The following is a 27186-nucleotide window of genomic DNA, read 5'->3' as shown; positions in this document are numbered from 1 at the left end:
GAATCTGCCTGCCAACGCAGGAGACATAAAGAGGCATGGGTTCAATCCCTGGCTCAGGAAGATCCCCTGGAGAAGGAAATGGCAACCCACTCCAGTATTCTTGCCTGGGAAATACCATGGACAAAGGAGTCTGGTGGGCTACAGTCCATGGGGTCGCAAAGAATTGGACATGACCGAGCGTCTGAGCGTATGGCTGCATAATGCAAATGGACTCCAAGAAGCACCGTCCTTAAGGCTGGCGTGAGTCTCAAGAACAAGACAAAAACTTCAGTCCCATCCAGCAACCACTGACACCCCGCAGAGAACCAGCCTCTGGTGCCAAGGAGACTTCTTAGCTAATCATAATAAGAGGCTGCTCTGAATCAACCTGAGGGATCAGTAGGGGGGTGTCACAGCTGGATCACCTCCCTACCAAAGTAAACTTCCTCCATAAGGAATTTCTGCAGAGCAAACCAAACCCACTTGAAAGCCTTAAGAAAATGCTAAACCCCAAATAACTTTATAAATTCTGAAATTACATGGCTCAGTGAAGCACTCAGAATTTCATGAGAAACTGCCCTTCATGCCTCTGGTATACATACTTTTCATATTCATTTTAACCACATCAAGAAATCCCCTAAGAGATTCCATTTTCTCAGCAAGGGAAGTTACAAAAGAGAATTCGAAATGGACTTGTTTTTGCAAGCAAAATGAAACACTTTTATGTTTTATTCATGCAAAGTGTAAGTCCCTTCGCAGCATTACAAATTGAATTTGCTCTTGTAAATTGCTGTAAAGGAAAAAAAGAAAAAAAGGAATCAAAAGCAAAACCAAGTATCTTTAAAAAAAAGAATAATAATCAGGAATACAGAGGTTCCTTCTTTCAGAGAATGAAAACTGCAATGGGGAGAAACTGAAACTTTCCCTGATAGACATATATTTTATTTACTGCTTCCAAAAGCAGCCCAGCCCAAGGGCCCCCAACCAACGTAGGAGCTTCTGAGGTCCTGAACGCTAATGTGGAACCCTCAGTGTATTTCTAAATTACACTTACCTGCTAACATTGAGTAAGAACAAGAAGGGGTTTAAAAACCATGAGTAACTCAGTGCACGTTTCAGAAACATAACCAAGGCAAGGTAACCTAATTTACACCGATATCATTGGGTGCAGTGGAGGGGTGGGGAGTTCTTTCCACTTTGTAGGACAACTGAACACCACATCTAGAACAGCCTCTGGCCCTCTGCTATCAAATGATAAACTGCACTCAAAACCTCCCTGAGGTCCGATCTCTCCCTCACCTTCTCTGTCTTTGAAAGGAAACCATGTAATTAGCTATCTCTCTGAGTGGATGTTGCTTTAACAAATCAAAGCTAACATGCATTAAGCATTTTCTATATCCCCATCACCATGCCAATTACTATACATACACACAGGCACAAACATACACATGCTTTGTGGTCCTTGTTATCATCCCCATTTAACACACGAGAGAAGCTGAGCCCATGGCTGGAATAATTCTGTCCACTGGAATTCGAATCATATTTTTCACCCTGAACAGACAGCATTTGGCCTTAAAGAGTTGGGGTGACATGAAAACCTCATTGATGAAATCCACTCACAAGCCAACCTTAAGAAAACACAGCCCCATCCAGTTGGACATGCATACAATGATCTTCACCTCGGCTCCTGTCTTAAAAACAAACATGGAGGATAGAAAGTAGGGAGGGATCAAGCATCTTACACTCTTCCATCAAGGCGAAACGTTTCTGAATATGTACAAACATCATCACGTATTTTCCTTTAATTTCAGTGCTCCGGCTCTGCCAAGCGAGTGAATGACAGGTGTGGGTGCATAATCGAGCTACTCACTCCCTTCAAAGCACCTGGTACCGCTGTCGCGGATCATCACTGTCACAAACGCTCCAGATACAGCTGGGCTCCCAGGGAGGCTTATCCAATCAGCCATCAAAGGACACTCCACCTCCCTCTTTTGTGACCATCTCTATGTCTGGTTCCAGCAAAAATGCTTGTTCTTTGATGAATGCTTATCCATTTTTCTTTCAGGCTTAGCATTTGGAACTGAATCAAAACACCATTGAATTTGCTCCTGCCTGAGGCTGGGTGAAGCCAAGGCCGAACCCCCTAGAGGACCACACAACCCAATAAACCAGAAAACCCAGGAATGGAGTCACAGGCTCCAGAGAGCCATCTCTCTGTCGTCTGGGATTTCACCAGCTTCCACAATGCTCTTGTCCATTTTCAACCAAGTAATAAATCATCCTACAGCTCGTCCCTAAATGCTAGGAGATTTGCAGGCACCTTGAGAGTTGCCAAAGATTAATTATAATTCAAGAGTTAGATGCATTTCATGCAGCCTAATTTACTTAATAAAGTATCAAAGTCTGATGTCTGTGATACCTGCCACTTTATTACTTAGAACAGGTACTTGAAAACCAGAACGTCCCTGTTTCCAGTCATTCTGGAGAACAAAAAGATTCACAACACATCTAAGTAAGAAGTGCTTGCTGGAAATGACAAACATTCAGTAGGATTTCAGAAAAATACACATTGAATGGAATGTTGGTTTGACCAGACATTTCAAATGTTAAAAATGTTCAGCCAGCTTCAAACTCCAGGAGTTCCTGATAAGCATGAGTTAATGACCTAAAGCTTGTGATCGGGATAAACAACAAGGTTCTACTGCATAGCACAGGGAACTATATTCGATATCCTGTGATAAATCACAATGGAAAGAACATGAAAATCACACACGTGTAACTGAATCACTCTGCTGTATAGCGGAAATGAACACATCATTATAAATCAACTATACTTCAATAGAATAATTAAAAAAAATAAAGCTCGTGGTTAGAGGCGGTTCAACCTCTCGCTTCCAACAAGCCCCCTATGAAGAAAATACCAAGAGCAGAGCATCTGAAATAGCTGAGACTCTACTTTAAAACGGACTGCAGAGAAGAGGAAAAAAACGAGGTCAGAGTTCCGAGAGTCTGGATGAGCTGGGAACTTGGATGGGATGGGGAGGTGGAGAACCGCGCAGAACCAGGGGCAGGGTCCAGAGCTGAAAGAGGCCCGAGGGACAGAGACCGCGAGCGGAAGCAGCTGGATTGCGAGGCTGGGATAGAGACGTGCTCTCACTCTTTACGTCTCTGCCGAGGGCTCACTGCCGCGTTGCATACACTGACATGCAGCAACAGCAAGGCTCCGCGCTGGCGCTGAAACTGGGCCACCCGGCGAGGTGACGGAGGACGCGCACTCACCGGCCGTTGTCGCGGCCCACGCCCCACACGCGGATGCTGACGATGGGCTGGGCGTGGAGCACGCTGCGGTCCATGGGGTCCACCAGGCTCAGCGTGTCGTTCTCCAGGACCAGGTACATGTCCTTCCCCTGGGATTCAACGAGAAGACCGCTTACCTTCTGAACAAAGCCGTGCATCCTCAGGACGACTGTGGCTACCAAGGGATGTCGGTTCAATGATCAAAATATCGCCCCCTGGGTCTGAAATTTGTTTTTTAAGGGAGAAACTTCCTCTCCTGATTAAAATATTTATAAATCCTTCATCTTCCCCTCACATGCCTAATTTCTCTCTCCTCCAAATCCTCTGAAATGTGTCCCTAGCCTGCTTTCGAGCTGGCTCTTATTTTTAATTATTTACACTTTGAATCTTTACTCTAAGAAAATAGGCTAATGGCAGGTTCCCTGGAGAATCTGGTCTCTTACTAACTCCGGGTCGGCTGGCCTGTTGTAACCTCTGTCCCCATTCCTTCCCCTCTGCCCAGACCCCACCAGCCATCCCCGTGATGGCCTTCCTGGACCCACAACAAGGGCTGTCTCTTCTCGGCTCTTACACCGCCTCTGATCTGTGTGATCTGCCCGGTAAACAGCAGGCACGGCTTGGTGACACTTCTCGGGGCTTCAGCAGCTTCTGCTGATGTGCCTTTGTGACATCTCAGATGTTACAGCACGCGCTTCAGCCTCCTTGGCTCATGAACGCTCTCACTTGCCTCAGAGCTTGGTTTGTTATTATCTCCAATTAGCAGATGGGGAAACTGAGGCTTACAGGGTAAGTGACTTGCTCATGATCCGACACAGAGGCCGAGATGCCTTTAGCCACGGGGGGTGGGGGGGCGGTGCTGTGGTGATACCAACACTGGGGAGGAGGAGGTTTCCAGCATCACGGTTCAGGTTCTGGTCTCCTGTCTCCCCACATACTAACGGCTCTTTGAGGGCAGGAACACTAGCCTATCCAACTTCATTCCCCTTGCAAACCCGCAGGCATTTTAAGAAATTATTAAATGTTTGCTGCCTGACGGAAAGGCTGTGTCCACTGAAGGTCACGGTCAGCCCAGATGCCGTGGCGTGGATGCCAGGGAGGTCTAGGCTACGCTATGCGAGGCTGAGTCGCTTTAGTCATGTCCAGCTCTTTGTGACCCCTTGGACTGTAGCCTGCCAGGCCCCTCCGTCCATGGGGATTCTCCAGGCAGGAATCCTGGAGTGGGTTACCACTTTCTTCTCCACCAGGATGGCCTGGCGGGGAAGAACGGTGAGGCTTCTTGGCCGATCTTCAAATTCCAAAGCGGGACAGAAAACCTGCTCCTTGGTCTGGGTTTTAAGAACGATGTCCCATCACAGGTTCTCAGAGTGAACATAAGCTCTGCCGCGGGGGTGGCAGACATGGGTGTTGCAATGCCTCCGCTCGCCAGTGTTTAGTTAAGCCAAGCGTCTACAACTGAGATCCAGGATGATTGGAAATCTTCCGAAAGGAGAAGAGAGCCACTTCCAGGCGAGAGCACCGGCAGTAAATAAAACTTGTGCAGGCTGCTGTAATTGCAGACCCTACAGAGCCTGGGGCAACAGACAGCAGGCCGCCTCAGACCTGAAGCGGCCCCCAGTGTGTCTTTTGGGGGAACTGCAGCTCACGTGACGTGCTGTGGGCAGGGTTTCTTTCTACGGACACATTAAGGTCACAGTTGTGTCCAGACCCTGGGCAAAGAGCCAGCTGCTAATTAACCAGCCTGCATATTAATCAGGATTGAGAAGCAGGTCCTGGAGAGATTCTGCCTCCCAGCACCTCACGGAGGCTGGGTAGCCGGTGAGCAGTTAAGCGATGGTTGGCAGAGCCAAGAGGACAGGCCAAGCTTGAGGGGAGGGTTGCAGTCCCCCCAGTGCAGGCCAGGCTCCCTTCTTTCCGCCTTCAGCTGAGGGCTGCCACGTGCTCAGGAGCTCCATCATCACAGAGTCCCGAGGAGCTGGGGCCCCGTGAGCAGGGCAGGTCCTGGGGCCCCCGGGGGCCAGTCAGGCGACGTGCTTTCGGATAGCTGAGAGCTGACTGGGAATCTCTGGAGCCTTTTCTGTCTCTCTCTGTCCTTTCCCACCAGGACCTGGGTCATTGGCTGCAGCCTAAGAGAAATCTGCAGCCAGACGCAGTGGGGAGTGGCCCCCAGCGTAATTCCCGCCTGGTAACCACTCCTCCTGCAGCGGCTTCCTGGCAAATACCTCAACGGTGCTAAGAGACTCTAAAAGGGTTTGGGCTGACACTGTCACCCATGTTAAATACGTTCTGTAGGACGTGACCAACAGGGAGATCAAATCCACCCCACCCTTCCCTGCCACACACACACACACACACACACACACACACACACAGTGCATTTCCTTGGGTCCTCACAAAGGCAACAGAGGGCCGTCTTCATCAGTCAACCCTACCAACAATCTCCATGCTACAGGACAGAACCAGGGACCACTGCTGGCTGATAACCTAAAGTGAGAATGGTTGGCTGAGCGTGGAATGTCCCCGGTACCCAATAAACACCTTCAGCGCTCCTCCATGCTGTGTCTCTCGGCTCTGGGGGCTCTGGGCTTTCATGAGGCACAGCAGGAATGCAAGCAAGTCTGACATGAACTACTTTCACCCGTAACTTACCTCTCCCCAAATGCCGACTGTATCTCGGATGTCATTTTTGCAGTAGGAAAGCTGCCTGATGCAGTTGTTGACGGCAACGCTACTCTTGCCGGGAGCGAGGTCCTCCTCTGCCATCTCCACCCACCCCAGAGAGCGCACAGCGAAACACTAGGAGGAAATCAGAGAACTGGAGATTACTCGCTGGCCACACGGAGCCCAAGATCCTCTACAAAATGCGCTTAATGTGTCTTCAATGACTACAAAATATTCAGTCATCGAATTTAATAACTAATTCTCGGCTGCTGAAAAATTTAATTGTGGCTCTTTTTTACTACTAAAAAATGTAGTAGTAACTATATTCTTGCCTACCTTTCTGTGTGTGTGTTCAGTTTTTTTCTTAGAACCAATTATTAGAAGTAGAATGATAGGGCTAATGGGTTTCAGCATTTGTAAGCTCTTTTTTCTAGTGTCTGGCAGTATCAGTATCTTTTATCTAGTATCAGGCAGGATTTTTCAATAGTAAGAACCTCAGAGGGTTCTCACAAGGAGTAACCTCTATGAGATTTGTTACTTGCTAAGCACCTAGGAAAAGACAATAGAAGGGAGAAAGAATTAAATACATGTTTGGCACTTGTTTCTAATAGGGCAAAATGTATTCTCTAATATCCAGAAATGAAGGAAAACAGAGGGTGGGGGTGTGTGTTCACCATAACAAATCTCAGTGTTTGTTATTAGCACCAAATCCTCAAAAGTCTACAGAATAATTAACCTGTAAGAAAACAGAGCACAAATGCAATTTATTCTTTTATCATTCAGAGGTATTCAACTTGAGATCATGCGCCTCATCTTCTTTTTAAAATTTAGTTCAGGTATTCAATATTCAATTTTTTTTAAATATGGAAAGTATCACACGCATGTTGCAACAAATAAAAAATCCAAAAATGTACAGAGAAGTTCATGGGACATATGAGGGCAATCTGGATGCAGCATCTATCTAGCTGTCAATCGCCAGGGTTACCAGGTGGCTGGAACTGCACCCTCTCGTGGCAACCTGTGATGCAGGTCCCCTCCTGAGCTGCACATCAACGGAGGAGACCACGTTCCCAGGACAGGAGGGGCAAGCAAGGTGCCAGACCCCTGTGGAGCCAGCAGGCTGCCTCTCAGCATCTTCTCAAGTTTCCAAAACTGCACTTCATGACAAAATGAAGAAATGCAGCGAAGTGTCCCTAAGTGGCCACATTCAGGCCAGTTTAACCTTCCCTGTGTCTCAGCGCCTATTCCCAGACGGGGTGCCTCCATCCTGAACTGTTAATCACTTTCTCAAAAAAAAAATCCCACCAAAATACTGAAAACGTTAACAGAATGTGGACCCTCAGGTCCTAGAGGTACCTGGGCCCCGGTGCGGACCCCATGTGGAATGGAACAGCTCCCACACACTGACGGTGCCCGTGAGGCCTCTTATAGAAACACCAAAAAGAGAAGGTCGTCGCTACAACAACTGCAAAAGCCACTCAGGACCCCGGGCCCTGGGGAAAGGTTCTGGGAGATGCCCTCACAGTGCATGTGCGCATGTGTATCTGTGGGAGAGACACTGCCCAAGGGTAAGATGCCACCGGAGCCGGGGCTGCTCCTTCTGAGGCCCTGCTCCCTTTATCCTGCGAGTGGGCGTGTCGGAAACGCTGCAGGAGGACACCACAGCGCATCTCCCCACGTTTCATTAAGACCCACAACTTCAAGGGCCATGCCTGTAAAGACGCATTTTCTGCTTCCTGCAGGCGGCGCCGTGCAGCCCAGTAACTTTTCTTTGTTGGCTCCCAACGTAGTCCCTGGTGAGTAAAATCACAACGCCACAATCTCCCGGCTCCAATGTGCCATTTTGATCTTGTTATGCACCACCTTATAATGGAAAATCCCACCTTTTCCACCTTCACCAAATGTGCGGAGGTTTTCCTCTACGCCAAAGAGCAGTTCTCAGTCACCAGCAGGGTGTCTGAAAGTTCAGCTCAATTCTGACACTATCTACCTGGAGAGAGCATCAGATCCCACAGGTTTAGGGCTCAGCCCTACAAGATGCCCTCCCCCACACCCCTGCCAACTTCACTTGCCAACTGCAAGCCTGTTATCACCTGAGCTTCTAGCCAACCAGCTACAGCTTGAATGTTCTGCTGGACCATCCTCATTGGGTTCGCTTTATTCGCTAGAGTGGCCAGCAGAACTCAGAGAAACATTTTATGTACTAGATCACTGATGCAATTGTTTGGTCATGAAGTCGTGTCTTTGCGACCCCATGAACTGTAGCACGCCAGGCTCCTCTGTCCTCCACTGTCTCCCAGAGGGTTAAGATAAAAGGACATAACTCAACAACAGCCAGAAGGAAGAGATGCACAGGATAAGGAGCAGAGAAAGCGTGCCGAGCTCCCATGCGCTTCCCAGGGACCACTCTCCCCACCTCCACATGTGTTCCAGCCTGGAAACTCTCTGAGTCCTGTCCTCTGGGTCTTACGGAGGCTTCATTACATGGGCGTGATTGGTTAAATCACAGGCCACTGGTGACTGAACTTAACCTCCAGCTCCTCTCCCTTCTTTGGGGATGGACATGGGACTGAAAGTTTCCACCCCTTAGAACCCAGTGGGTTCTACTGGCAACCAGGTCCCACCCTTAGGGGAGTTCTAGAAGTCATCTTATAGATATTCACTCATTTAATCCTCACCTCAACCCTACCAGGTTGATACGAAGTTACTGTATCCATTCTATAGAAGAGGAAGGAGAGTGAAGCGCAAGGCTGATAAATGGTGGACCGAGGTTCCCAGCCCAGGCAGCTGGACCTCTGGGCTCCCTCTCTTACTGCTCTGCCCTATGCCTGAGCTGATGCTGGAGGAGCAGAGTCCAACTGGGCTGGGCCCACAGGAGGCCAGGAGCACAGTCAGAAAGGCCAACACAGTCAAGCGTATCAGGCCCAAGAGCATGTGTGCTCCGTCGTGTCCGACTCTTTGCAACCCCATGGACCGCAGCCCGCCAGGCTCCTCTATCCATGGAATTCTCCAGGCAAGAAGACTGGAGTGGGTAGTGATTTCCTCCTCCAGGGGCTCTTCCTGACCCAGGGATGGAACCGCATCTCCTGCATTGGCAGGCAGATTCTTTTACCATCTGAGTCACCAAGGAAGCCCAGCCCAAGAGCAGGGACAGCCTAAATTAAAATTTTAGCTCTGACTTAAAGGTACTGTGATCTTGGCAGTGTAACTTACAAAGTCTCATGTTTTTAATTTGCAAAAATGGGAATAACAGCAATACTTACATCAGAGGGTTCTCACGAGGAGAAAACAACATAATACAGGTAGAAAAGACACCATGAGCACTGCTGAGCGAAAGTGCAAATGATCACAGTGCCGCACACACCGTGAAGGGAGTCATCCAAGGGGGAAAATGAAAGGAGATTGGGAGATCTGCAATTAGCGTGACCCCCCTGCTCCAATGACCCCCAAGATGGTTTTGGTTTATGTTTGTTTTCTGGCAAAATCGTTAAGAGCAGCTCCCTTTCTTTTCGAAAGTGTCCTAGTTTGCATAATAAATTATAGTCATTCTAGTCAAAATTCCAGTGAATTCACCCTCTGGCACAGAGACTGAGGTTTGAATGCATCATATGCATGAGACATGCCCAGGTGGAAATGGGTTCAATAGGGCAGGCTGTGTGTGTGTGTTGGGGGGTGGGTACAGGGGATAACACCCTAATACACCAGCAGTACTGTGGGATGGTGCTATGCTCCAAAACTAGAAGCCAGGAACACATTTCCCCACTTCTTACACAGCCTATTACAGAATCCTATAGTCTGTGAAGACTCAAAGAATTTATTAACATTAAGGAAGGTGAAAAAGAATACCGGCTGTTTTTTGTCTTTGAGTCCAAGAATGCATGGGTTTCAAAAGACAACAGTCCTCACAATACAACTAATTTCCTGTATGTATTCAATCATTCGGCTGTTGTAACTTAGTTTCTGGTCTGAAAAACTCCACCACTGGTCCCCGCGGCCACAGTGAGAGGACGTGGACGCGCGTGGGAGAAGCCGCACCAAGGAGCCGGCTCCATTTCCTCCCAAAGAGCCGAGCGGCTAAGAGCAAGGCGCGCGACGTGGTGCTGCCCCCGTGTGGCCAGGGAGGTTTATAGCCACCGCTTTCCCATCAAGTCAGGAAATCATGAATATATAATCAGCTTTCCCAATAAACACTCACAGAAGAGGAGGAACTCAAAATAGTCAATCCAAATACGTAATCAAATATCTAACCAATCTGACTGTTTAAACACTTTTTTCAGACTTTGAAGAAAAAAAAATCAACATTTGTACTCTGATGCTCATTCTTCAATAGCTCTTTACTAAAAGGGTAAAAATGAGTCATGAATGGTTGGTTCAGGTAAGGACTGTACCCTAGATCTAGATCAGGAGGATCTAGATTCAAGTCACGACTTTGTACCCTAGATCTAGATCAGGAGGATCTAGATCACGAGGATCTGGATTCAAGTCACGACTTTGTACCTACCAGCTAGAGACTTTGGGGAAATCACTACCGGTCTCTAAGACTTAGTTTTTTTTATCTGTAAAATGGGGAGAATAATAGTACCTCTACTTTATAGTACTGTTGTTGGACTGAGATAATATAGGTAAGACTTTTAGCATATCTGGCATATAATAAGAACTCAATAAGCATTTATCATGTTATCGATAAATTTTAACTTTTATGTGTGGATTTTAAAGACTTCTCTAGTTTAACTGATGTCAGCCACAGCTAAAACACTCAGAAGGCTCTGTTAAAACACAGAAAACCAGACACCATCCCCGCCGTTTCTGATTCCGTGGGCCAGGGTAGGGCCCTCAAACCTGCATTTGGGATAGTCTCCCAGGTGATGCTGAAGTGCCAGGTCTGGGGACCACACTTGGAGAATCTCCTTACTCCTTGTCATGCTGGTTCCCACGGCTGATCCTAAAAGGCAGATCTAGGCTCAAATCTCAGGACTGCCACTTACGATGTGTGATCTTGGGCATGCTCATTCACGGTTCTGTGCCTCAGTTTCCTCGCCTGTAGAACAAGGGCACTGAAGTCCCTGTCTGACAGTAGCCTGCGCGTACTGTGAGGACGGGCTGGGCAGAGTCTGCTGCTGGGCCCGTTGCCGCCATCGGTTTCACGGGCGTTTAGGGAACCAAGGTCCCGGCTGAACCGGGCGGGATGCGGCTCTTGGTTGGGGCTGCTTTCTCTCCCACCTGCTCTCTCCCCCCTGCACTGGAACCAACGGTCGTGTCTTGGTTGGAAACACACATCCCCTTTCGCCTTCTGTTAGAGTCCTCCAGTAACAGAGACAATGCCTGCGGGGAACCTCTTCCTCAGACACACGTCGAGGGGAAGAACACAGCGCCAAGCCTTGGTTTCTGGGGCCCGTCAGTCATGTGTCCGCATGCCTCTAGACCCATCAGTGTGGCTCAGCCTCCAGGAATCTACTTCCTGAAGGCTTCCTCAGTTGGAAAAGGACAGTAACACTAGGCTCAGAGCACCAGGAGACCCAAAGTGAGCAAGGACGCTCAGGGAAGGGGCACTGCAGGCCCTCAGCAAAGGCTCCCTTCTTCTCTCTCTGGCTCCAGGAGACCCTCTCATGTCCTCCTCCGTTCTCCCACAGGCCTTCTTCTCCTCCTCCTCCGGAGTTTTAACAAGGACAAGCGAGATGAGAGCCTACTGGCTGAAAACTGGGGGAGGGGAGAGACGCGGGCACGGGAGCCGATGGGGCGACAGTCAGACGCAAGCCTCGCCTCCAGCCAGCTGAGCCGGCTCTGTGCATGGCGTCAGAGACGCTGCCGCTCAGACCAGCGTAATCCACGGAGCGGCGCCTTGGACGCCCAGAACACAGTTCATGCTCTGCCTAAGTCCTGAAGGATGATGACAAAAAAGTCAATGATACCAGAACTGATAGCAACACTAAATTATAGATATTAAAAAAACTAAGAACATCCAAGAGAAAAGCTACAATTTAGTTTACACTGCAAGTGTAATCCTAATCCATACTCATTTACTGGAAGTGCTTACCACTAAGCTCAATTACGCTGCAGCACAATAACAACTGTGTAGTGTATACACGTCAGTAAACATTTATTGAGCGCCTGTTGGTTCCTGGAGACACGGGAAATGAGCAGGATGTAGAGCAGACATGAAGCAGGAATCTGCTGCATGGCAATGAGAAATATGGGGACAGAGAGGCATGCGTATGTGTTGGGAGTCTTTTAACTCAGAGAGACGGAATCGTGGACAGCTTACTGAAGGATATGGTATTGAGCTGAGCCTCGTAGGATGGATGGGCTTACTCATCTAACAGAGATTTACTGACAACTGTGACACGCCAAGTACTGGAGGCACACCAATGAACCTCAGGGGCCGAACGCTCTGCTCTGAGTATTTCAAGAAACTGGAAGGGTGTAATCACTTGCTGTGGCAGCAGAGGTCGCACAGCTCTGCTGACATAAACCACGAGGAGTGAGGTACAGTGGTACGGGGGCAGGGGACGTGGGACAGGGGCTTAGGGCCTAGGTTTTCCAGTCACTGACATGGGATCAAACCCCACGCTGGCTACTATAGGCGGTGTGATTGGAGCCAAGGTGCTAAACGTCGGTACGCCTCAGTCTCTTCACCTGTTGCAGTGAGGGTGGTGGTGTGCACCGCCTGGGGGTACTGGCATGACCAACGGGAAGCCTTAGGCTAAGAACAGGACCTGGCCCAAAGCGGATGCTCAAAAGTGGCTGGTGTTTTCACAAGGTCTCTGGCTCAGGGGGTGAAGAATCCACGTGCAATGCAGGAGACACAGAAGATGCAGGTTCAATACCTGGGTTGGGAAGATCCCCTGGAGGAACTGGCAGCCCCCTCCAGTTTACCTGAAAAGTCCCACAGGCGGAGGAGCCTGGTGGGCTACAGTCAAAGGGCCGCAGAGTCGGACCAGACAGAGCCACTGAACAGGAAGGCACCCTGATCCCTTTCTAAAGAGTCATGCACGCGCACAGAGTCGCTCAGCTGTGTCTGACTCTGTGAGACCCCATGGACTGCAGCCCTCCAGACTCCTCTGCCCATAGGATTTTTCAGGTAAGAAGACTGCAGTGGGTTGCCATTTCCTCCTCCAGGGGATCTTCCTGACCCAGAGATGGAACCTGTGTCTCCTTCAGCTTCTGCACAGGCAAGTGGATTCTTGACCACTGATCCACCTGGGAAGCCCAGTCAAAACCATCAGGACTGGGGAATTCCACCACCAGTCAGTCAGTCAATTCTGTTTCATTTTTTCCAACTTATGATCAAACATCACTACGGCTATACCTTGGGTGGCTGGGGATGGGGAGAGGCCCGAGGCCTGGGGAGAAGGAGGAGAAGAAAGCCCCCAGGCTCCATCATCTCATGAGCCCACCTAAGAGTCCACAGACCCCTCAGATCCACTGATGGGCTTTAAGAAGTTCTAAATCTCCTACAAATATATCCAAGATCATGTGTGTCTGCATGTAATCCAAAGAGGATCCAAAGCTGTCCAAAGGGTTTGGGAATACAAAACACTTTAAAAGAATACCAAGGAGTTTGGAAATCAGAGTACCCAACTCATCAAGACATCAATTAAGGTAACATGTGTTCAGGGTAGAAAAAGCTGAGTAGCTGGCTTCTGAGTTCTTTTTTTTGAGAAGTGGATGAGGAAAATGGTTAGACGGCTCTACATGAGAAAGGATCAGGAATTCAGGGGAGAAAGGGAAATGGGGGAGGGCCAGTGAGAAAGGGCTGGAGAGCCTCTGGGGAAGTTCTGAAATGGCAGGCAGTGCCTGGATGACATATAAAGGTGAAAGAAGTCCAACACTCAGTTTTGAAAACCAGTGACTAACTTCTGATGCAACGTAAGCCCCCTCTATATTATCCCTGATGCTCCAGCAAAAGCCTGCTAGAGAGACGGCTGACATCGTCAGCAATGAAGAGAAGGGTGAACTCCGGCCCTGGGTAAATGCTTGGCAGAGGAGAATGGTGGCAAAGCCCTCAAGAATGGAGCACTGGGAGTCCACACAAGAGAAACATAAGCCCAGGTAACGGGCAGAACTGGTGGGGGTGCTGGCGGGGGGGGGGGACCCACGAACTTTGCAGGATGTGAGACAGGGGCTCAAGCCCATCTTGCCTGCATCCTAAGAACACAGAGATCCCGTGGCTGCCTGAGCTACGCAGAGCTGCTCTGCGGAGGCTGTTTATATCTGTGTTCTTGGGGTCAGGTGGGAAAACAATATATGTAGCCTTGTTGTATGTGACTATGAGGAAGGACCTTTTGAATAATCATACAGCCTGCAGAGAAACTGAAAGAGAATCCAATTTTACTTTATGCTGGTGGCTGCCGAAGGTAATATAGTCATCACGTTTGACAGCCTACATCCTGGGATGTCTCCCTAAGAATCTGGAACTGTCCACTGCCCTTCACCTCCCCAGTTACTGCATCAGAAACAGCGCGGACCTGATTTTTGCCTACAGGACTGTCCAGATTTTGCTGAGAAATAAGGCAGCCAGTAATAAACAAAGGGCTGTGACCTCAAATGACTTTCAGAGCGTGTTCTAAAAATGCACAGGCTTTTCAGGGTTCCAAATATCTTCCTTAGATTGTGGTTTCCATAACACACAGGGAAGACTTCAGCAAATCAGAGCTTGTGGTCATGATATATAGGAATGTAGATCACTGTCATTATGGACACAGGGTGAAACAAAATTAGGCTTCACCTGCCACTGGTTTTCCTGGAAACACTGAAATGCTTCCTAAATTCAGCATCTCGGTGGGCTCCACCAGAGAGGTGCCTGGGGATGCTGGAGTGGAGCCTGACCTAGTTCTCCATCCGCTGAAGCGAGGCGTCAGCCTGATTCATTATTCAGCCAGGCAACAGCCTGGGCAGCCAGGGAGGACCCAAAGAGCATTTCTACACCGACCCCAATGAGCACATCGGCTGTTCTTGCTGTTTCTCCCCAGACTGTCTGCAACGTGGAGAGCAATTGAGCAGAGAACAAGACACCCGCCCTCTGGGGCCGCGGGCCTGCGAGCACCGCTTACTTAACTCTCCCTCTTTCCTACTTTTCAGAGCAAGATCACCCTAGTGGGAAGATTCGCCCTATGCTAACGCCCTATGCTGACAGCGTTTGCTGTCAAAGTGGACCCTCATCGTAATGACCAACACGCATGCGGTGATGACAGTGGGCCAGGCACCGACGACTGACCTGTCCCTGAGGCATCGGCGACAACGCCCACCTCTCTGCCTGCCTGCCTGCCTGCCTGCTCGCCACCCCTTACCGGGGGCCAGTTCATGGAGCGGGGTTCCCAGCCCGGCTCACCTCTGTCTCTAGTAAACAACAGGCTCTGTCCCTAGTAAACACTCCAGAGACCTGCGAGGTCAGGGCAGGAACACCAACCACCTTCCCTACAGTCGGGAGATGCTCAGAGCACGCACAGTGATGGAATCAGAGCTAAGCTACCTAACAGAAGAGGGGAAAGACGTGCCGCGGTTTAGAGGCGGTGCCTTTAGTCGTCTCTCATGGACAGCGTGCGTCATGCAGGTTTCTGAGCTTTAAGGCTTCGGTGACTTTAAATCCTTAAATGAAAATGTAAGGGTTCTTTCAAAGCCCCGAGCTTTGATTTCGCCCCCTCTGGATGCCATTCCAGCAGGCGATGACTCTTCTGAAACTGCTCCCTTGGCTTTATAAAAAGTGCTTGCTGACTCACCGCTCTACCACATGGAGAAAGCAATCGTCCTGAGATTTAAGGGAACCCAGGTTTGAACCACGGACGTGCTGAAGAGCAGGCTCAAGGGAAGGTCACACTTGGGGGGGGGGGCGGCAGGGCTGAGAAATACTTTAAATATTCAACCATTGCTGGGCTGTCTTTGCATCCTCACTCTTACTCAGGGGAAGCAAAATCTTCCCATTCTTCCTTACCGAGTGGTCTCTTTGGCAGATGAGCCAGTTCAAATGGGCAGAGCCATAGCCTGGCCTCCTCCTGTCCCCTCAAGCGGGGGTGGGGGAGGATTCATTCTGGAGAATGGGACAGTACTATTGTGCTGGATTCCGACTTTTACCTTAAAACACACGTGAGCAGCACTGAAATCATGAAACCAACGTGTCTTGCTTTTAACACTTAAGATGTGCACTTTTACACAGCAATGAAATCATGACATCCATATGCTTTTAACATATTTCCAAGTATGATTATCTTGAAGAGCAATATTCTCAATAGTGCCTAAATGGGACTGCAGAGCGAGGGAGGGAATTCCCGTTTATTGCACTCCTATGTTAGAGACTTTTTATTAGTTATCTAATTCAATTTAGTTTAATTCTCACAACCAAGTAAATGAGTTATTCCACCGTTTTTGAGAAGAAATAAACTCCCAAAGGAACCCTGGCAAGTCTAAGGTTACATAAAACATTTTGCAAAGTCTGACTCTGGTCATCACACATGATGCTGACGCTTGTGACGTGGGGGTGAGGAGGGGATGGGAGCAGGGGGACTGAGGTGCGGGACAGGAGTGTCCCATGCGGCATTTATTATGAGTGTCTGTGTGTACATACTGAGTGGGGAAAATCCACTTCTCTTTCACTACCCACACAGAACATGTCACTTCTGACCCATGTACTCATCCAATGTGCAGGAGCCCTTCTGCATACCACGCACGTCTCTGCAACACCAGAGGGCTTGTTACGGCTTCACCCAAGCCTGACGCCCTCTGCTTAGACAGTCAGATCCCACAGGCTAAGGTCTCAGACCCACAAGGCCGCTTGCCCCCACCCTACCCCACCCCTCAGACACCAATCACGAAGTCCAGGTTCTCACCTGCGCTTCTGGCCAAGCAGTTATAAACTGGAGACTCCCCTGACCCCTCATCAGGTTTAACTTGCTGGAGAGGTTCACAGAACTTGGGGGAAGTTTACTTACTAGATTACCTGTTTATTATAAAAGTATGTAACTCGGAACATGCAGAGAGACAAGGACAAGGTATGTGAGAGGGCGTGGAGCTCCCAGGCTCTCTCTGGATCAGGCCACTCTGCCAGCGCCTCCACATGTTGACCAGCTCAGCAGCTCTCTGAGCCCTGCACTTTAGGGGTTTTTATAGCAACGTCATCCAATAGGCATGACTGCTCATTAACTTCCTTTCTATCGCCTCTTCTAAGCTTCTAATCATGGCTTGGTCTTTCTGGTGACCAGCCCCTACCCAGGAGCCTACGTAGAATCACATCATTAGAACAAAAGACATTACTATCATCCAGGAAACTGAAAAGGATTTAGGAACTCTGTGTCAGGAACCAGGGTTAGATGTGTGTGTGGGGGTGGGTGGGGTGGGGAGTGGGGGCCCTTTCTTTTACAATATTTAATCAACTCATGGCAACATATGAGACAGATGTTATTACTATTCCTATTTTACAGATGGGGAAATTAAGGCACAGAGAGGTTGTTATGGACTGAATTGTATCCAAAGCTATGGTTTTTCAAGTAGTCATGTATGGATGTGAGAGTTGGACCATAAAGAAAAATGAACGCTGAAGAATTGATACTTTTGAACTGTGGTATTGGAGAAGACTCTTGAGAGTACCTTGGACTGCAAGGAGATCCAACCAGTCAATCCTGAAGGAGATCAGTCCTGGGTGTTCATTGGAAAGACTGATGCTGAAGCTCCAATACTTTGGCCACCTGATACAAATAACTGATTCTTTAGAAAAGACCCTGATGCTGGGAAAGATTGAAGGCATGAGGAGAAGGGGATGACAGAGGATGAGATGGTTGGATGGCATCACTGACGCAATGGACATGAGTTTGAGTAGGCTCTGGGAGTTGGTGATGACAGGGAGGCCTGGCTGCTGCAGTCCATGGGGTCTCAGAGTCGGACGTGACTGAGCATCTGAACTGAACTGTCATACCTGATATGAGCAACTGAACTGAACTGAGAATTCATATATTGAAGCTCTAAGGCCCAATGTGGTTGTATATGGACACACGGCAGTTAAAGAGGTAACTAAGATTAAATGAGATCATAAAGTAGGCTTAATACAGTAGGACTAGTGTCCTTATAAAAAGAAAAAGAGACACCAAGAAAGTGAGGACACACAGAAAGAAGGCCGTCGTCTGCAAACCAAGGAGAGAGGCTCCAGGAGAAATGAAATCTGCCAACACCTTAACGCTGGACTTCCAGCCTGCAGAGTGTGAGAAAATTAGTTTCTGTTGTTTAAGACACTCGATCTGTGTGGTATTTTGTTACGGGAGCCCAAGTAGATTCATACAGTGGTATATAAACTTCAGGCGACCAGATGGCATATAGTGAAGCTGGTATTCAAACCCCAGTTTCAGTTCAGTTCAGTCGCTCAGTCGTGTCTGACTCTTTGTGACCCCATGGACTGCAGCATACCAGGCCTCCCTGTTCATCGCCAACTCCCAGAGTTTACTCAAACCCACGTCCATTGAGTCGGTGATGCCATCCAACCATCTCATCCTCTGTCGTCCCCTTCTCCTCCTGCCCTCAATCTTTCCCAGCATCAGGGTCTTTTCCAGTGAGTCAGTTCTTCGCATCAGGTGGCCAGAGTATTGGAGTCTCAGCTTCAGCATCAGTTTATGTACCAATAAATTCCTGTCACCACGCCACGCTGTCTCCTAGGAGCGGCAACAATGTTGGTTTTCCTGAAGTGGCGAGAGGGAGGGGGGTCAGGCATGCCTCACTCTACACCCTGGGACCTCAGAGAGGGCCTACAACCCCTCCCGCAACCCACCAGGCGTGCACTTGGGCACATCCCCTCCATCTCAGTCCTAGGTCAGCTAGAGGAGGCTGATACCAGAGGTCAGGAGGCCTGGTCCTACTCTGACAGGCCCAGAGACTTCAAGGGCGGGAACATGCGGAGGAGGAGGAAAACCTCCCTGAACAGAGAATGAGGGTTTCAAGCCCCCTCAGGCCTAGATTTATGGCTTCCAGCTGGCTCTGCCTCCCAGGGCTCAGAGGTCTAGGGGAGCCGGACAAGTCCTGAGGCGGTCCAGGTGCTCCTGCTCACATTGTCCGCCAGGGGGCACCATCGCACATCTGCCTCCCAACCCCCCACTCCTGGTCACAGATCCCTGGGGTAAGGAGTCTCCACCGAGATAAATGAAAAAAAAAAAAAAAATAATAATGTAATCAACTGCCTGATGACTGTGCCCTCATCCCTCCAGGCCACTTACTGCTGCTCACACTGTGTTCTGGGAAGTCCTAGGGTGGTCAGACTCAGCAACAACCTGTGGGAGGGAGCAAGGGGCAGGCAGTGTGGGGCTGAGGCCTCCGGGGCCCTCAGCCGGGGTCCTCCTCTTTCTCTCACATGAAAGGTCCCTTCAGATGAGGACAGGACAGCATCTCCTGGGGATGTCCACAGTGACGGTCGCTAATCTATTACTGAACAGGGTGACTTATGACATTATGAGGAATTTAAATACGTTTAAAAACAAACACCAGAACGCCAATTTACTCATTTACGGAGAGCAGTGTACGTCTCACTGGTTGCTCAGCCTGGCTCACAAGACGATTCGTCCTCTGGAGGAAATCCACTCAGTTCTGACCACCTGCTGACCGCAGGCTGAGCAGAGAGGCAAGCAGAGGAGCCTGCTTCCACATCCTAATGGCTAGGATCCTTGGAGACTGATGGCTAGTGCGAGACACAGGCCTCCGGGCTGTGATATAATACGTAAACAGTTGACTGTATTAGTCATTTCCTGCATAGGAGCCAGCCTGGCATTTGGAGGCCTATTTTTATCAATGGAAAAGTTGAGTGGAGGTGGGTTCAACCAGGAGATTTGGCCCAGTGTTTCCATGATGTCACAGAACAAATTGGACATACGTGCATATTTAAACATACCTGCAAGCACAGTGCATCCAACAGATTTATATGTGGTCGCCATCGTCCTTCTAGCAGTCACCACTTAGCCAGCGCCTTCTCTGTGCTGAGTATTTTGTATTAATATATAAAATTAAGAGCCCAGGCTTGGCAGGGAAAACAAGGCAGCCCTGACATTTATAGATCACTTTCACAATACTTCATGGCTTATGACAGGGAGCCCAACACGCGTTCACAATGCTAGAGCAGCAGCTCTTCATTTCACATGTGAGAAATCGAGTCTGGAGAACCAAGCAGAACCACCCCGGGCCACACAGTAAATAAGCAGCAGCCATAGTGCGATCTGAGGCTGAGTTCTCAAGGCAGACTGCTGTGTTGTCTTGACTTTACAGAAGAGGAAACCAGCGCAGTGAAGGCCAGCAAAGGGACACATCTGGGGACTGGCTGGACCTCCCCACTGTCTGCATCAGCTATTCTGGAAACAGAGCCCTCCATCCATAGGAGGGCCTCCAAGAACAAGCCCCTTCTGTGGACCTCTGAATGCCCGCCACCCCAAAGAGGGCCTGACACGTGCTACACGCTCAGTAAACATCTGTCAAATGAAGACACTCGAGCTGGAGACAGACTGAAGCACGGTGGCAAGAGCGCGACGGAACTGCCTGGAAGTCTGGGCTGCTATTCTCCGGCTGTTCCCTTGGCTAGTTAACTGATCTAAGTGTCTGACTCTTTGGAGGGATAACCCCACAGGTGCTGGTGAGAATTCAAGGTGGTGTGTGCAGAGGCAGGGAGCCTAGCACAAAACAAGTAGAGCCTGGACTACAGCAAGGGCTCTGAGCCTGGACTCTGAAGCCTGAGCACCTATGTCTGCATTCCAGCTCCCCACCTAATTCTTGAGTGACGCGGCTTTCTCATCTGCAAGATGAAGACAAGGACAGTCGTATGACCTAAGGAATGTTGGGAGCAATGGAACGATACCTCTAATGTGCTTAGAAGGGCACTTGGTAAGTGTTCGATGTGTCAGCTATTATTACTATGATTATCTGAATTTTCAGATCTGATCTAGGCCATGCCTGGTGACATAAGGGCTCCTCTGGAGGCTTAATCAGTAAAGAATCCACCTGCAATGCAGGAGACCCAGGTTCGTCCCCTGGGTCTGGAAGATCCCCTGGAGGAGGAAAGGGCGGCCCACTCCAGTATTCTTGCCTGAGAAATCCCATGGACAGAGGAGTCTGGCAGGCTACAGTCCATAGGGTCACAAGAGTCAGACATGACTTAGCAACTAAACCACCAACACCAACATAAAAGTCATATAAAAATATCCACTTAGCCAGTAAGGTGAGCTAGGGTCAGATATCACTTGCCTCCAAGTGCCTCCATTCTGAGATCAGAGGGTCAATCCTTCCATAGGCTAATCCATGCCCAGTGTCCGATCCATCCTTATTGGTCTAACAGGAGCCCCATCTTCACTACCTGGTGGGGCCTGGACACAGCCCTGCAGACCGCAGCCCACATTCAAGTGTTCCGGGACACACAGACCGAGGAGAAACCTGAGTCCTGGCTGTGTTTGCAGCCCTTCTCTCCGGGCCTCCAGCTGGTTCCTGATTGACACCCTGGGCTCCCAGCAGGTCTGGGAGTCCTGTCCCAGAGCAGTATGTGGTGCTTACGTCCCCTCTAGGCATCAGTGGGACCTGGACACCTCCCTGTCATGCAGGCCCTCCATCCCAATCCTGACTCTGAGCTGAAGACCACCGAGACCCTACAGGGATGGGCTCATGAGATGGGTCCCTCAGACACGGAGCAGGCCTGTTGAGTCTTTAGAGAGTAAGACCTGGACCATTCCTGCACTCATCCAAGCAACCCTGGACAAGAACTCAATACTTCAACCACTCAAAAACTCAAAAGCTTCCACAGAAGATGATTTCTAATATGCTATGAAACGATGTATCTCTTACAAAGGGAGGTGGGATATGGGCAGAAGGGGGGCACTTCTTAAACCTGTTGCCTGACCCTTCTAGCTAGAGCACCTTCAATTCCCACCAGCCAAACACCCAGTCAGACCCTCCTGCAGATGGCCCAGCCTGCTGCAACCCAAGGCCCGGGAGACCTCAGAGTCACCACGAAGCATCTCCAAGAACCTTGATCTGACAGTAACCACAGAAACTTCTTCTGGTGGGACAGTGGGACAAAAGGGAACTTCTGCCGCTGAAGATACTCGAATGCCAACAGAAGCTGAGTCTATGGCAGTAAACATCAGCTCACAGCCCACACGCTCAGAGCCTGAGTCAGAGCCCACGCCCATCCAGGCCCAGCAGTGAGGCTGGCAGGAGCCGTTCCTATTTCTGCAGAGAAGTGGCAGATGTCCTCACTCCTGGGAAACTATTCTTCTTCCCCAGGAGCGTGAATGCTATTTTAGTTTTCCCCTATGGGAGTCTTGGAAAAGATCGAGAGGCAAGTTGTATGGTCCACATGGTTGATTTACACTATTGATTTTATTTCTGCTGCTGCAGAGTTAAGAAGCCTTATTTACAAAGTAAGCATAGAGTAAAACCATAATGAATACCCAAGTTCTGCATGTAAAGTTGGCCATTTTATCTTGCTGGGAAAGCAAGATGACTATGTGAACTCTTGAGGGGTTGCTGATCCAACAGAAAGTGCAGAGAGAGCGAGCCTGAGGTCAGGAGACAGGCTGCACCCTCCGGGCTGAGGGCTGGAGACCCGGGCCGAGGCAGGGCTGGGACACTGCTGTGTTTTGCTATTTCTCTCTCTCCCCCCACACCGTAACACAAACGACAAGAAGGCAGAGGCTTGCTCTGCAGCCTTCTCCGCCCCAAGCACAGAATAAGATCGCTCTGAGGGTTAAATGAGTTCACACGTGTCATACAGGCTTTGCACAGGATTTGGTGTCTGGTAAAGGCTACACTCCAGCTCCCCTGGTGGCTCAGCGGTGCAGAATCTGCCTGCAATGCAGGAGACACGAGAGAGGCAGGCTCACTCCCTCGGTCGGGAAGATCCTCTGGAGGAGGGCAAGGCAACCCACTCCAGTATACTTGCCTGGAAAATCCCATGGACAGAGGAGCCTGGCAGGCTGCAGTCCATGGGGATGCAAAGAGTCAGACAACTTAGCATGCACGCAAAAGCTATACTCATCATCATCATTGGGACTGATTGTAGTTTTTATTGTTGGCTTAGAAGAAAGGTTTTTTAAAAATTGCACTGCTCACCAAGAAACAAAATATCTGCAACTGTTTATACAAAGGGTCTGCGATGAACACAGTGAACTCATAGAGTGTGAAGACTTACAAAGACCGCAGTTAGAAGCAAAGCTATTGGTTTGGTCAGCCCTAAAGGGAGATTTACCAGATCCTCGCGCGCAAAGCCGACTCCTAGAAGTCTACACAGCAAGCACATGGAAGAGCCTCTGCCCACAGCATAGAGGCCGAGCGCATACGGGCCCTGGGGACCTGGAACCCAGCCACCTCATTTCACGAACAAGTAACTAGAGTCCCGAGAGCGCTGCAGAGCTGCTGAGATCAAGAACGAGTTTCTGCCTTGGGGGGAGAGTCGTGGGCATGGAAGGTCGTTCATCAAAGTCTTCCTTAGTCACCGCCATTTGCTGAGATGGTCCCTGGCCAACTGGCACCAGAGTCCGCTGCAAAGATGAGGGGAGTGTGAGCAGATGCTCTTCCAAGTCATTTACAGCAATTCAAGAAGAAAAGAGAGTTCTAAGTAGTTGTTTTAAAGGCTTTGCTTCAAATTAGTTCTATTGAATTCATAGGGTAGGAATGCATGTACACAGAGCTGAAGAATTAAAAAGGAGCAAATTTCCAACAAAGACCAGAATAAAGGCTAAAAACCTGCTCCCAGAGATGACAACACATCTGAGGAACAGATGTGTCTAGGACTATAGCCGAAGACGGACGGACCAAAAGGACTTCTTGTGGCCCCTCCTCACAAGCAGGTAACACGCCAGTGTCTCAAATAACTCAGACTGTGTCCTGTGAGTGTGGTGACACAAGCGAAGAGGGAGCCTTAAGGAACCCTGTAACTTCAGAACCTGGAAACTACTCTAGGATGAACCCTGGTGATCACATGAAATAACCATGGAGGGGCCCAGAGAATGCTTCAAGGCAATGGATCCCCAAAGTTCTACGAGGAGTGACTCTGCAGGCGATGCTGTCACAAAGCTTTCAGATGGTAGTAAGGAAGGTGACAGAGACTCATAGAGAGGAGCAGAGAGGAGTTCCTGGTGGGAAAGGACAGGAGGAGGGACAGAGAACTTCGCATTATTCAGGGGACCCAGCCTCAGGGCAGGGGACCCCAGGTCTCCGCAGCTCCGGATGTTGCCCGAAGCTCATTACACCATCTGTGTGACGGCTGCAGCTGAGCCCCCTGAAGGGACCTGGGGTGGAGGTCCAGTGATTTGGGCCAGACTGCTGGTCCAAGTTCAAGGAGAAGACTCATTCCCAAACTCACCTCCCTCTTTGCTGGGTTTCCACTGCAGAAACAGCAGCTCAGCTCTTAATGCTCTGCTGTTCTTTGAATTAGGGCCCCCTTAGCCTCTGAGCCTTGTTTTCAGAGCCAGAGTTAAAGCTCTGCTTGTCCCTTTTGCTTGATGGATGAGGCCCATCAGGGGGTGGTGACTCACCCAGGGTATGTCACTCTCCCAGCCCATGAGTGGCAGGTATGGGTGGGCAGTGGGGTCTTCTGATTCTCCCCCTTGCCACCTCCCCCAGGAGCCCCTTGAGATGAGACCTCTTATGAGTGCTTCTTCTCTTTTCCCACAATGCCTAGGTAAGTGCCACACACGTCAGCAGCACCTAATATCTGCTGATTCATCTTTTTCTTCTAATGAGAAGATGCAGGGTCTCCTAAGAAAAGTCACTAAAGCTAACCAAAGCAATATAAATTATAAAGAAAGGTGGAGGAAGTCTGGATTAACTTTCTCAGAGGAGAATGAGAAAAGCTATGGAGAAGTAGCTGGACAAGTGTTGGCGAAGACGCAACCCAAAGTCCTCATTCTACACGGGGCATCAAGTAATGAGCAGGGGCTCTGGAACGACAAGAACTTGGAGAGAGGGAATGATGAACTTTTTTTTAATTCTATAGTTTGTGATTGTGCTTTTTTAAAAATAAATTTATTTTTAACTGGAGGACAATTGGTTTACAGTACTGTGTTGGTTTCTGCCATGCAGCAACATGCATCAGCCACAGGTGTACATAGGTCTTCTCTCTCCTGACCCCCCTCCCACCCCCAACCCCATCCCGCCCCTCGAGGTCACAGGGCACCTGATTGGCGCTCCCTGCGTCACACAGCAAATTCCCCGGCTATTTTACATACAGTAATATGTATGTTTTAAGGCTATCAGTTCATTCCATCCTCTCCTTCTCCCAGGCTTCCCTTGCGGCTCAGCTGGTAAAGAATCCGCCTGCAATGCAGGAGACCTGGGTTCGATCCCTGGGTTGGGAAGATCCCTTGGAGAAGGGAAAGGCTACCCACTCCAGTATTCTGGCCTGGAGAATTCCATGGACTGTAGAGTCCATGGGGTCACAAAGAGCGACTTTCACTTTCACTTTTTTCTCCTTTCCCCACTGTGTCCACAAGTCTGTTCTTTATTTCTGCATCTCCATTACTGCCGAGCAAATAGTTTTATCAGTACCATCTTTCTAGATTCCATATTTAAGTGTTAATACATGCTATTTGCTTTCTCTTTCTGACTTACTTCACTCTGTATGATAGGGTGTGGACAAAAGGAAATCCTCTTGCATTTCTGGTGGGAATATAAACTGATACAGCCACTATGGGGCACAGTACGGAGATTTCTTTTAAAATTAGGAATAAAACTCCCATACGGGGCTTCCCTGGCAGTCAAATGGTTAAGAATCCGCCTGCCAACACAGAGGACATGGGTTTGATCCCTGGGCCTGGAGGATCTCATGTGCCATGGAGCAACTAAGCCCATGCATCACAGCTGCTGAGCTCGCACACCCGAGGGTCCGTGCCCTGCAACAGAAGGAGCCGCCACAAGAAGTCTGCCCACTGCAGTCAGAGAGCAGCCCCTGTTCACAACTAGAGAAGGCCCAAGGGCAGCAGCAAAGACCCAGTGCAGCCAGAAAGAGACATTACTGTACAACCCAACAGTCCCACTACCCAGCACATACGCTGAGGAAACCACAACTGAAAAAGATACATGTACCCCCATGTCCAGTGCAGCACCATTTACAACAGCGAGGATATGGACGCAACCTAGATGCCCATCGACAGATAAATGGATAAAGAAGTTGTGATGTGTATACACACACACACACACACACATACACACAGTGGAATATTACTCAGCCATAAAAAGGAATGCCTTTGAGTGAGTTGTAACGAGGTGGATGAACTTCTCAACATAAAGGGATAAAACAAGGAAACTCTCCCAAGGGGGCTGTGGGCTCTTCACCCCCGGGGCAAAATTTTAAAAGCAGGATATTGAATGAACTGTCCCCAGTGACGCTCCTGTTTCAACAGAGATGACCAGCTCAGAGGTGCTATCTAAGTTATGATTCTGCATGCAAAATGCAACCTCTTTGAAACTTATTCCCCAATAATACATGAGAACCTCAACCGTCCCATTTCTCAAATTGCTTTGGCAAGAATCTTTACATCTTGAAGGAGAAGAAGGTAGTTCCACTTAAGCACATAAAAGAGGACACAAAATAAAATGTTTATTTCTGTCTGGAGAATCTCTTCACTTATTAACAATGTGGAGGGCCCCAGTGCTGGCAAAATCACATTACCTTAACTCTACACAGCTTCCTCTGGGGCAAAGAGGGACCAGCTTCACCTGGCACAACCCCACCCGGCCAGTACGAAGTTAGCATGCTGGCACGTGCTCATCTCAGCAGACTTGAACCTTCCACAGAGAGAGGTCTGCAAAGAACTCCAGAGGAACGCGGAGGTTCTGCATAAATGTGATGCCAAAAAAACTATGGGCCAATGGTGAATTTCTGAGCTTCCTGTGTCAATTTCCACCCCACCCTCCGCCCCCATGTGTTAACTTTTTAATAAGTTTTAAAAAAGATTTTGGGGAAAATGTTTTACAGGTGCTACATTATTTATCAACACTTATCTTGTGGACAATATAAGTGCTTTAATGCTGTTAACGGCAGCAGTCCAGACTCCAGGCCAGACTCTGCGGCAATCCCCCACTTTTTGGCAGTCTTTGTAATCTCTGAAATCACTGCAAATAATGGGGAGAAGGAGCAACCATGGGAGGAACAATCTAGAGTTTCCTGTAAAAGGAGGGCAACTCTGATGTCAATAATACAGAGAACCTTGGAATTTTTGTTTCTGCTTTGTTTTAAAGCTAATCTAGAGCTCCTGGTGGCTGAAGCCCAAAGCTTCTCAACCAGAACTCAGAGTTCTGAGACCGACC

The 27186-nt window shown here is 49.2% G+C and overlaps 1 protein-coding gene across 17 annotated transcripts in view; it reads right to left on the bottom strand.

Moving 5' to 3' along the window:
• APBB2 (amyloid beta precursor protein binding family B member 2) overlaps positions 1–27186 on the bottom strand; it is a 361466-nt gene that overhangs the window by 60559 nt on the left and 273721 nt on the right. For all 17 annotated transcript variants that reach the window (XM_043438759.1, XM_043438764.1, XM_043438760.1 and 14 more), the window contains 2 exons: positions 5923–6069; positions 3259–3386 (listed from right to left, as the gene is read on the bottom strand). In XM_043438759.1, the coding sequence (XP_043294694.1) occupies positions 3259–3386; positions 5923–6069 (275 nt within the window). The remainder of the gene's footprint in view (positions 1–3258; positions 3387–5922; positions 6070–27186) is intronic.

This window comes from Cervus canadensis, chromosome 19 (assembly GCF_019320065.1).
Source record: "Cervus canadensis isolate Bull #8, Minnesota chromosome 19, ASM1932006v1, whole genome shotgun sequence".
NCBI lineage: Eukaryota > Metazoa > Chordata > Mammalia > Artiodactyla > Cervidae > Cervus > Cervus canadensis.
This window is presented reverse-complemented; position numbering and strand designations above follow the sequence as displayed.